Source organism: Strongylocentrotus purpuratus, unplaced genomic scaffold (genome assembly GCF_000002235.5).
Source record: "Strongylocentrotus purpuratus isolate Spur 01 unplaced genomic scaffold, Spur_5.0 spur5_scaffold_4, whole genome shotgun sequence".
Taxonomy (NCBI): Eukaryota; Metazoa; Echinodermata; class Echinoidea; order Camarodonta; family Strongylocentrotidae; genus Strongylocentrotus; species Strongylocentrotus purpuratus.
Window position 1 is genome coordinate 18,483,889 of NW_022145610.1, and position 11,402 is coordinate 18,495,290.

Here is an 11,402-nt window from a genome sequence, read left to right on the forward strand (position 1 = left end):
AAGAAACATCAATTAGGTGGTACAGATTTTTAAAATAATGAAAAAAGAACAGATTAAGCAGTAGGACTATATTATGTTTGTGATTAATAGAAACAGGCCTGTTCAACAAAGTGCATTTATAGTGAACGAAGTCGCCCATCGAAAATAAGAATTTAAAAGATAGACGTCGAAGACAGTTTCATTTTGTTTTTTATGCATTTCCACTGCATGGGTCTGTACAGTCCTGAGAGATCTTGGTCTTGTTCTTCAACGGGAAGGTGTGGCCTTTCGGTCTAGATCAAGAGAGGTTGCTGAAAGGGTAACGGGTTATTAAGAGACATGACATGCATGCATCAACACAGGGGAAACTACAACCTGGTCCATGCATGCAGGACGATGCTGACATTTTGGCGATCTCTCTCTCTTTTTTCCACAGGAAAAGGGAGAGGAGAAATGGGAAAAAGGAATGACCTTTTGCACTGGCAAAGAATAATAGGATAAGAGGACATATAGTGGACATATGGCCACCACGTGAGTGTCTCTCTTTTGACACGTTAAGAATCTTTCGCATGTGGTAAATGTATAGGTTGTCCTCACGGTTTCACACACTGCAAATAATTTATATACTATACATGGACCTGCAAACTGTGAAGTGTACCATCGACTTAACACACTAAAATGGTTTGCCTCAGTTTTTATTCAGAAAACTAATTGCATTATGACATGTGTTAGGTCCATGGCTGTGCGCCATAATGCTCCTGCGACAATAATATTGCTTCTCGGTCCTATACTAACCGAATTCCTAACTTAAACCCTGGACCCAATTAACGCTATACCTAACCATGGACCTAACCCTGACCATGGACCTAACCTGAATCCCAATTGCAATCCTAACCCTAACCCCATACAAACCAAAATAAAGCCTGATAAAATTTGTCACAGAAGCAAGTGTCAGCTCACGCTTAAAATCCTTTGGGCTAAGATACAATCAAAGACAAAACGAGCTATTTCTCAAAACGGGGTTCGATCTGCAGGAGCGATGGCTTCGTGGTTCTGGTACATCAGAACCGAGTGATCAGACGCGGATCCAGGATTTCTTAGGGGGGACCCCACTTCTTCTTTTTTTGGTCCCCCCCCCCCCAAAAAAAAAAATCGCAATGACTCAACCAGCCGCTGAATAAGCGGGGGGGGGTAGGAGGGCACTTTTTTGGTCTCGCGTACGCGCCTGCTCGTCTGAATACAGTTTTCTCCCTCCCGCGCGAAGCGCGGAAGCTTTTACGTTTCATTAAATCATTAGAGAAAGAAGACGATTCGTTGTACCGTTTTTTCTCTTAATCCTCGTCTAAATTCAGTTGCCCCACCTCCTGCGCGAAGCGCGGATGCTTTTACGTTTCATTAAATCATTAGAGAGAGAAGACGATTCGTTGTACCGTTTTTTACTTTTAATCCTCGTCTAAATTCTTTTCCCCCCCCCTCCTTTGCGCGCGAAGCGCGGATCCTTTTACGTTTCATTAAATCATTAGAGAGAGAAGACGATTCGTTGTACCGTTCTCGACTCTTAATCCTCGTCTGAATTCAGTTTCCCCCCCCCCCTCCCATCCTCGCGCGCGAAGTGCAGAAGCGTTTTACGTTTCATTAAATCATTAGAGAAAGAAGACGATTCGTTGTACCGTTCTCGACTTTTAATCCTTATCTAAATTCAGTTACCCCACCTCCTGCGCGAAGCGCGGAAGCTTTTACCTTTCATTAAATTATTAGAGAAAGAAGATGATTCGTTGTACCGTTTTCGACCCTTAATCCTTGTCTGAATTCAGTTTTCCCTTCCCCCTCCCGCGCAAAGCGCGGATACTTTTACGTTTCATTAAATCATTAGAGAGAGAAGACGATTCGTTGTACCGTTCTCGAGTCTTAATCCTCGTCTGAATTCAGTTTCCCCCCCCCCTCCCATCCTCGCGTCTTCTCTTTATTTAGCGGGGCGGGGGGAGGCAAGGGCATTTTGTCTCACCCCCACCCAGATACACAACTTGTTGGCGGAAAAATTGCGACTAATATCCCCTTCTTTCTATTTCCTTCCTTCTCTCTTATTTTGTTGGTTGGGGGAGGGGGTAGGCGACAGCCTGGGAGGCGAGGCTCTTTCGCCCCCCCCCCGATCACTTCTTCCTCCTTTTCTTTTCTTCCTCTTCTTTTTTTTCCCTTTCTCTCCTCTCTCCCTTCTTTTCCTTCTCTCTCTCTCTCTCTTTTTCCCTCCTTTTTTTCCCTTCTTTTTTTTTTTCCTTCTTTTTTTCCCTTCTTTTTTTTTCCTCCTTTTTTTTTTCCTTTTTTTTACCCCTCCTTTTTTTTTCCTTCTTTTTTTTTTCCCAGGGGAGGGGGGGGGGGCCGGGCCCCCCGGGCCCCACCTGGATCCGCCACTGCGCGTGATCACAGGTTCAAACCGAAGTCAGTGAGAGCTAGTAATAATATCCGTTAAGATAATCAATCTTCGGATGAGGCAAATGTTGCTTCTTTCTTGCACATCAAGTAAAATTGATACTTGCGCCCCAAAATTTCAGGGATTCTTTGCGTGAGTTTGGGGCTGCATTACTCTGAACAAGAATTGCCTTTGCACGCGAACAATACGGTCAAGCCATGAAAACTACATGGGCTGCTAACACCTCTCGAACAAGGTTTTGTAAATTCCAGACAGTATGTTATGTAACTATACCGGTTTAGAAAGGTCGTAAGTTCATTCTGAATCTATCTGTAGTCCACGTTTCCGTCGTTTGCGATATGCTTTCCCATTTCTGTATAATATACTTGTTAGAGTATTATGGGTATTTCGTAAAATTCCTTATCGTTTATAAAAATCGTTTTTCAGACAGAGATTCTATCAAAAAAGGAAAGAAGACAGATAAAAAAGAAAACGAGAAAGAGAAGGATAAAAATAAAGATATGGAATCGGAAGAAAGTAAATTTATGTTTTAGAAAGAAGAAAGGAATTAAAAAGAGACAAAACTTCATAAAAAGATACAGAAATATAATATCATTAAGGAGAATGAGGAAAGAGAACGGTAATAAGAAATATATAGTTCAAGAAGAAAGAAGAGAAAGAGGAAGAGATAGAGAGAAATATACGTGAGTGAGATGTGAGAGATATAGTGAGATAGATAGACCTACCAAGGAGAGGGAGGGGGGGGGTTCGTGATTATGTTATGAAATCACAGATCCCAGAAAGCGAATCGAATGAACTTGTGACCTTCTTGCAGTCACTATCATGGTTGGGTCACTTTGAAACCCAGCAGCACCCCGTCCCACTCAAGTTCAATTCACAGGTAGGAGGGTTTAATGCCACATCTTTCTTGCATGCCCAAGTTCGACACATGGAGAGAATTATCAAATAATCTGCCCCAACCCAGTGTCACAGACATGACCGCGAGACGGCAAATGTAAAGCACGATAGGGTGAATTTTAAATGCCCTTTGTAGCAGTGTAAAACGCGATTGATATTATTCGAGTAATTATTGTCTGATGATTATGTGTATGACGTAGAAAAGTAGGTGTTAAAATACAAGCATCATTATTGCGAGGTCGTCAATATGTTCTAAAAAATTTGGGCAGTACTTTGCGAGAGAGCGGATCGACGGAACGGGGGGAGGGGGGGGGTGAGAGGTAGCTGGCCTATTAACACTGGAGAAAAATGTGGGGTATTAACCAAAAAGATAAAGCATTTCAATATACCATTGAGTAAAATTTAAGCAGAATGTACCATTCTGCACAGAATTCATGTAGAAATACAGACACATACAAGTATAGATACAAGCTTTGACCGAAAATCCAGACATTTACTTGACGGTTTGCTTTTTAATTATGGTTCTGATCAAGATATTTTGGCAGGGGAAAACGTGCCCCTGTTCCCCGCCTAGCTGTTAACGTCCTTGGTTTAGAAATGTATTATTTTTGGAACATCAAGGTTCGACGGTTAAGTATATCGAATCACATGTTTTCAATAATCATGGCGCTGGATTGATCAAGAAAATCAGATTTCATCAGTGGCGTTTTGTGTGGATTTTGTATCAATTTATTGTAAATCTTCAATAAAGGAACATAGTATAAACATAAAAGAATTGCACAATCACAGACATATTATAATAAGAAAGTCCAGATCATGGCTCATAAATGCCGAAGCAGGACATACAATACAAAACGTATAAAACATAGAGATGTTATGAAATATGATTGCCTAGATATTTAACAGTAGTTATTGTGTTCATGCCAACTAGTTTCGTTTCAGATTAAGTGTAAGCCACTAATGCATGCACCTTATATCCCCGTCACACCTCCACGCTGACCCTTAACCGATCGCTAGTTAGCCATTCGGGATGTTTTATTTTAATTAAAGTTTTTATTGATCAAAATCAAGGACTAATCACAATGAAAAAGATATGCTGACGATATCTCAGGCAGGTGGCAATGTCTGTTGTCTGTCTTCTCAAAGTAAATGGATCAGTGTGTTATGACAAATTTTCAGTTTATAGATTCGTGAGCTAAGCTCGAATTCGCATAATGGAATTGCCTGAGGAACACAACTGTACCCCTCCCCCCCCCCTCCCAAATTTGTACCTGAGCAGGGTAGGGTACCATCCTACAACTAAAACATTTTCACAAATGAGGGCGATCTTCCACCAAATTTTGCAGTCTCCGTCTTTGACCCCTTATAGTTTTTAGTTTGGCTCAACTATACGCCAACTGACCTATATACATGTACGTGTATGAACAATAATTATGTACAATAGTGGCGGATCCAGGTAGGGGCCGAATCGGCCGCGAACCCCACCTTTTGGCAGCCCATTAACAAAAAGGGAGGGAGAGAGAGCGACGGAAGAAAGAGAAAAAATGGGCAAAAGGGAGGAAGAAAGAGAGAGAGAGACAGAGAGAGAGAGAGAGTGCGAGAGGGGAAAAAAGGGGGGAGGTAGGGAGAAAAAGTGATATGATATTAGAGAGAAAGAGAGATTAATTCTAACGAAATGAAATGATACGTGCTGCGTGAATTTCTATCGCTAGTGACGGCCATTTTGAAGGTTCTACATTGTTAAAAACTTGAGGGCGTCCGTGGGGGGGGGGGGGCTCTTCCCCTGCAACTCAAAAATGATCTATGGCGGGCCCTAGACACCCCTATTCGCCAGACAACCCTTTTTTTACTATGTTATAATTGTCCTTAAGAGAGAGTCTGTGAGTGTGTGATGGTTGATTTCCAACGAAATAAACAAAATTATAGGAGCAGTACAAATTTCAAGGAATGGCTTATAATTTCTATAGCTCAAGACGGCTATCTTGAATATTCTGAATTGTTAAAACTCGAGGCAATCCGGGGGTTCCGCCCATGGACCCCACACAATGGCCTCCCCCCCCCCCCCCCCCCCCGCCTCGTCTTTTGGAAAATCCCGGATCCGCCGCCGCACAATATATACATAGTCAATCTTTATCCAGGGAGTCTAATTTGAGCATAATTAGTAAATCACCATTTGCATGTTTATTATTTCACTTAGTTCTCCAGTGAGCTGCCGACCCACATACATGTTGTATTTCTAACAAGGTACATGTACATGACAGAAACACATTATTTAATTGGTGGTAACACGTTCACTAAGCCCATACACAAGGAAGGAAATGAGTAGATAAGACGTAATGCAATCGTCTTTACTTTTCAGTTCATTATGAATACTAAACATAAACTTAACATTTCTCTAATTACTCTTCCTTTCTCGAAAGGCCTATATTTCACAATTACGCATTGTCGTGACAATTTGATAGAATTACACAATACTGATACTATTAATTTCCTTTCAAATCTTTTAAATATAATTTTTGTGAGAATAAGACCAATAGAATATGTTATATACCTCACTTAAGTAATCCAGCAATCTGATTGGTCGAAATTGCATTCATAAACTTTAACTGTTCCCGAAAAATAGAATATGCTGTTTATGTTTTCACTTTAGTGTGGTACAGTGAGTACCCAGGCCTAGCTCCCCCATGCAGTCAAATTAAGAAATGTCACGTGTAAATTTTTTCAGGTATAGCCCTTCTGATCGACAACACTTGCAGACGCTTCGTTCTCTCGTCATTCAATATTATTGTACTCGCTTTTTGCCTGGTAGAACTATCCTTTGACAAACCCTTTTGTGCTGTACAGTCAGTCACATTTTCATAGCACTTTTCTGTAAAGCTCCATCTGTATCCTGGCGAAACACAATGACTGATTGCGCGTCCCTGATAAAAAGCAACTTCTTCTGCGTCTTATACTCCCCTCCGACAACCCCTTCTCTTGCCTCGTCCGTTGTCTCATCAGGAACAGACGATGGGCAGATGGCTCGCAGGAACCCTAGAACCTTGTCACATATCTCGGGTGGTGCATTGTCCCTGAATCGAACAGTGTTGGTTAAGAAATCCAGGACTTTATTCCCATCCTCGGACTCCGGATTGAAACAAGAGCTCGCCTCGGTGCGGGTATTGACTGTGTGCGAGGTGTAGGCGAGTCCGAGTTGTTCGAGAGCTTTCGTGATGTCTTTGCTGGATAACTTCGTGGTGGATGGCGTTTTCTGTCCCACGAGGAAAGGAAAGTTATCCAACATTCGGTATAAAATGTGATCATCTGCCAAAAGTGCAAAAAACAGAAACAAAAACAAAAACAAATGACTCATCTCGAGACGTAATATATAGTTATCATATATTATGTTCATCATGGCCCAAATAATATAGATATAACAGAATTTAAGAAAGTTATATCCATTTCAAACGGTGAAAGATTCATAATAGAGCCCCCAGTAAATGTGCAACGGCCATTGCCGATTGGACTTTCGTTTTAACTATTGTCTTTACCGACAAATCCACTGGATGGAGAAAGAAAGCTTGGCGCAAAAGAAACTTTACCAATGGCTCCCTCCCAATAGGTCACATGACCATAACTCACCCGTCATCATAATGATGAGCATTGCTCCTCCTTCTTCAAGCATCTCATACATATCCCAAATGGTACCATTCAAATCATCCGAATAATACAAGCTCTGGATCGCGTGGATGAAGTGAAATTTTGGGCGCGAATCGCCGGTTGACGCCTTTTTTGTTTCCGCGCAAAATTCCTGGATGGTCGTCTGCTTAAACTGAGTTTTGACCCCTTGAAGGTTGGCCTCTTTCTCTTGGAGGAGAGCTGTATACCTGGTGATTGCTTCTGTTGAAGGTTCGATGACAGTGTTAGTGATGGACGGAAACCTGGATGATAGCCGCTCTAGAAGACAGACATCAATCTCACCTGAAAGACAACAACGGTTTAGGAGAAGCGAACTACATAGGAGGCATCCAATTTTCATGCGAAGGAATTAAACGTGCAGAAATCCAGATGTATCAAAATAAGGATAACAAAAATAGCATGAAAAAGGCGTGTAAACATCCAGTAACATTTAGAGTGGGAAAATAAAAATCCGTTCATTTTAAATCTGAGTACATCTGTTTGTCAATTAGAGGATTTTTTCGGAATGATTCGAAGCAATAATTGCAGGCGAATCTTAGAGAAGGTGTCGGGTGGGGACCGCCCGTTAAAAACGGAATGCATTTTATCAGACCTGCTTGTCAGACAATTTTGAAAAACCTGCATGTGGCATCATGTGCCCCGTACAAAATCTTGCACCGTCTGGAAGATCTAGTTTATTATCAAATGCCCCATCTTCTTCTTACGAACCCCTATTATCTAGAGACAAAATACTTTAGTATTTCTATTTTATTTATTGTGGGTTTTTTTTTCTTCTTCTGTTTGTTTGGGTGTTTTGTTTTAGGTGTGCTTTTGCTATTGTAATAATTCATTTTCTTTTAGTTTTTTTCAATTGATCATAAATATTGTATGATTCAAATAGTCTTATTTTTAAAAGATATAATTATTTTTTTTATTTGATATTAGACATGTATGTACAATTTTTAATTGTTGTATTATTATACTTATGTTTTTATACTGTCATTGTATTATGAAGGGCTTTCTTGAAAAGCAGATCCACCGGCTTCCAGTGGAACTGTTAAAAGAAATCATGAATAAATAAATAAATAAATAAATACCTCCTCCACTCCCAATCCCGAGGATCCTGAACTCCTCAGCTCCTTGAAAGGATCCATGGAGCTTGTCCACTGCTGTCGGAATGAAGACATCGTCTGCCCATTTCTGATAAGTCTTGAGTTTTTGGCCAGAGAATCCCGCGTAAACTCGGTAAGCCTCCGCGTAGTAATCAAGATCAGATACCAAGGGTTTCATCTCAAGGGTTCTCATCTTCTCTCCAGACATCTCCATGGCAACAACTTGGTGAACTTAGAGACGGCAGCTGATTGATGAAAGAGATTTTACAGCAAGTGGAAATGAAATGAAATCGAAGTATTCAGTGCATTGATTTGTAACAAACGTAAACATAGAGGATTAAAGAACGTTAAAGAGATATGAATCAGAGGGGTGGAGGCATACTAATGATGTCAATAAAACAGAGAGAGAGAGAGAAAGAGGGGGGGGGGGGCGCGAAGGATCAGGATCAAAGTTGTTTAACTGAACGAGATTTTGGCGGCCGAATTTGTATTTGGTCGAGTTTACGGTTAACTCCGCCTCACGTAAAAAGACATCACAAGAATCGTATACAATAATTATGTCGACTATAGATCTACCTATACATGCTATATACTTACATTTTTATTTTTGCCGACTGCTCTTTGGTGTTTCGTAATCCTTGATGTAAGTCAGTCAACAGTGCATAAAACAGCTGTAATGCACTATATAGCATATCTGTGTGTGTACATGAATGCTATACCGTCTCCCCACTGCGGATGTTTTCTGAAAGCCAGCATGATCAAAGGTTAAATCGTGTTGTAAAAGTAAATAAAAGGTACATTATCTGCAATGGTTAGTCTGGCTTACAGACGAGCTATTATACCACTGCCATTGGCAAGATGGTGTCTATATTGTATAGTGACCCAAACATTGTGGAGCGTGTGTGCAGCGCTTTGTAACTGCAAGGAAAAGGCGCTATATCAAATATCTTGTGGATTGGATTGGATTGTAGGCCCGTATAAGTGCTATCTGAATTCTATTTCCCTCTATCATAATTATTATTATATCCTGCATCAAAAATTTGTTGGCTTTTGATTGGTTGAGAGCTCGTCACATGACCAGAAATATTTGACCTATTTTTAGAAAGTACTATATGAGAGTACTATTTTGGTTTACTATTTGGGAGTTGAAAAAAAATGTGAATTTTTTTTTTTAATTGAATCAATTTTTTTTTTCAAATCTTAATTTAATGAAAATAAAATATTTTAAATCTTCTTAGATAAAAATTGACATTTTTTTTGTTCTAAATTTTTTTTCCCAAAAAGTTTTTTTTTTTTTTTTTTTTTTTTTTTAAATAAATTTTTGATGCAGGATATAAAACAAATATACCATGCCTTCTATTCGAGGTACTGGTTAAACTATGGGCCTCGGTGACTCCAAAAGTACCATTTGCTTCGGGGCTGCGCCCCTCAGCAAATAGTACTATTGGAGTCACCTCTTGCGCATAGTTTTAACCAGAACCTCTCAAGGCACTGTATATTTGTATATTACATCATGATATTTTTGGTTAAGTAAAATGCTAAAATATGACATAATTGTAATGCTATTTTAAATTAAATATTTACAGATGATCAGGCCTAGATCCGCATATGGGCTGTTTACAAAAAAAAGAAGTTTAAAGGTACTATGTCCCATTTGCAGGCCAAAAAATGAAAAAGTTAAATTCCAACTGCATTTGAAAGATAATACTAATTTAGAACTTCCCTAAAAAAGGTGGGGCTTGAAAATGTCTTCAAGTGAGAAAATAATGACTATTTGTTGTCAAATCGACTTTAGGGCTATAGAGCCCAAAAGTAATAGTCTTGATTTTCAGACAATTTTACCGAATGGTCATATGTTTTATGCTGCGCAAAGATTCAATCAGTTTAATCTTGGCAATCACAAGAAGTGGGTTATTGATGTAGACAAATACCCATGTACCCTTTACAACTCTTTTCATGTATGTTATTACTAAAGAAGAAAAAAAAGCCAGTCAGTCACTTAAGTGTCTGACAGTGAAGTCTAGCAAATAAACGGGTTTCCTTGCATAATTTGAATATGAGGACACTGCTAATGTTTAAATTTCACAGATAGGACATACATGACATATTCATAATTCCTGCAAAGTTCTACAGCATTTGAGGTTGGCTGCAAAAGGGACATAGTACCTTTAAGACGGATTAGTGTTCTTGTTGTTTTTGTATGTTTTTTGTTTTTTTTAGAAATGAATTTTATTAAAAGCACAATCATGATATTTGTGTAGTAAAATGCGACAGTATGAACATTATGAATGATTTTCTTTTAGAGGGGTATGGGAGGGCAGTGGCGGATCCAGGGGGCCCGGGGGCCCGCCCCCCCCCCCCCCCCTTGAGAAAAAAAATCATGTAAAATCACGCGATTTTTACTTTTTTGGGGGGTTGGGCCCCCCAAAATAGGGGGGGGGGTGCAAATTTTAAAATTTTCGAGGACCAAAAAAAAAAAAAAATGTGCTCACTCCCCCCCCCCCCCCCCCCCCCCCCCCCCCCCCCCCCCCCCCCCCCCCCCCCCCACTGAGCGACTTTTCGGTTGAGTTGTTTTTTCTTGGGACTCAAAAAAAAAAAAAAAAAAAAAAGTGTCCGCTTATTTACACAGTATTTAGCGCCGAATCAACACCCCCCTCCCCAGGCGCAAGGGGGAGGGGGGTGTTGATTCGGCGCTAAATACTGTCTCGCGAATTTGGAAGAACAAAAATTAGTGCTCCTCCGGCTTGATAGGCTAATTTGTATGTGCATATTTGAGCTCAGTCTATTACACTTCCATACGCTAATGATATATTCCGGGAGAGAAGAGTATATAATTGCACATCTATCACAAAAATCCTACATTTTGATAAATGATGCAATATGAAACAAGGCACAACGGTTGCTCTAGTATGGATCCGCGTCATAGCTCGATCAGTAGGGTATATTCAACACCCTTCTTTATTAAATAAAGTTGGATGTTGAGCCCCTCTCGACATGGTAATCCCGTGTGGTCTAGTGGTTAGGATTCGTGGTTTTCACCCACGCGGCCCGGGTTCGATTCCCGGCACGGGAGACCTTCATTATTTTGGGGTCCCACAGTATAAAATCAGCCTGATAAATATTGTACTATATTAATGTGCCTACATAATAATGTGCATGTCCTGAATAAAGTAACGGCCTTCATATGAATTATTTAGACATAGGCTCATCAGTACCAACATTTTTTTCTAATATGATACACATGTACTTTGTTCCATTGGTTTTGGTGGTACAGTGCCGGGGTACAGTGTAGGTTGAAAATCAACCGTCCTTAATTATTGTTCTCTCTT

General features: G+C 40.2%; 1 protein-coding gene, 1 long non-coding RNA gene and 1 other non-coding gene across 3 annotated transcripts; 1 reads left to right on the forward strand and 2 right to left on the reverse strand.

The window, feature by feature from the left end:
* Nucleotides 1-4,010: 4,010 nt before the first annotated feature.
* Nucleotides 4,011-4,853, reverse strand: LOC115929267. Its single transcript, XR_004066409.1, has 2 exons — nt 4,312-4,853; nt 4,011-4,274 (listed from the first exon to the last, which is right to left on the reverse strand). It is a non-coding gene; the product is annotated as an uncharacterized LOC115929267 (long non-coding RNA).
* Nucleotides 4,854-5,876: 1,023 nt separating this feature from the next.
* LOC115929228 (histamine N-methyltransferase-like) lies at nt 5,877-8,303 on the reverse strand. The gene is made up of 3 exons (XM_030997810.1): nt 8,059-8,303; nt 6,926-7,264; nt 5,877-6,607 (listed from the first exon to the last, which is right to left on the reverse strand). The coding sequence occupies exons 1-3, from the start codon at nt 8,285-8,287 to the stop codon at nt 6,153-6,155; spliced, it is 1,023 nt and encodes a 340-aa protein (XP_030853670.1). The 5' UTR covers nt 8,288-8,303; the 3' UTR covers nt 5,877-6,152.
* Nucleotides 8,304-11,074: 2,771 nt separating this feature from the next.
* Nucleotides 11,075-11,146, forward strand: TRNAE-UUC. Its single transcript has one exon. It is a non-coding gene; the product is annotated as a tRNA-Glu (tRNA).
* Nucleotides 11,147-11,402: the final 256 nt, after the last annotated feature.

Coding starts and splice junctions, on each gene's coding strand:
- LOC115929228 (XM_030997810.1), bottom strand. CDS start 8,287: ATGGAGATGTCTGGAGAGAAGATGAGAACCCTTGAGATGAAACCCTTG. Junction 7,265..8,058: donor CGGGATTGGGAGTGGAGGAG/GTATTTATTTAT, acceptor GTTGTCTTTCAG/GTGAGATTGATGTCTGTCTT. Junction 6,608..6,925: donor GCTCATCATTATGATGACGG/GTGAGTTATGGT, acceptor CACTTTTGGCAG/ATGATCACATTTTATACCGA.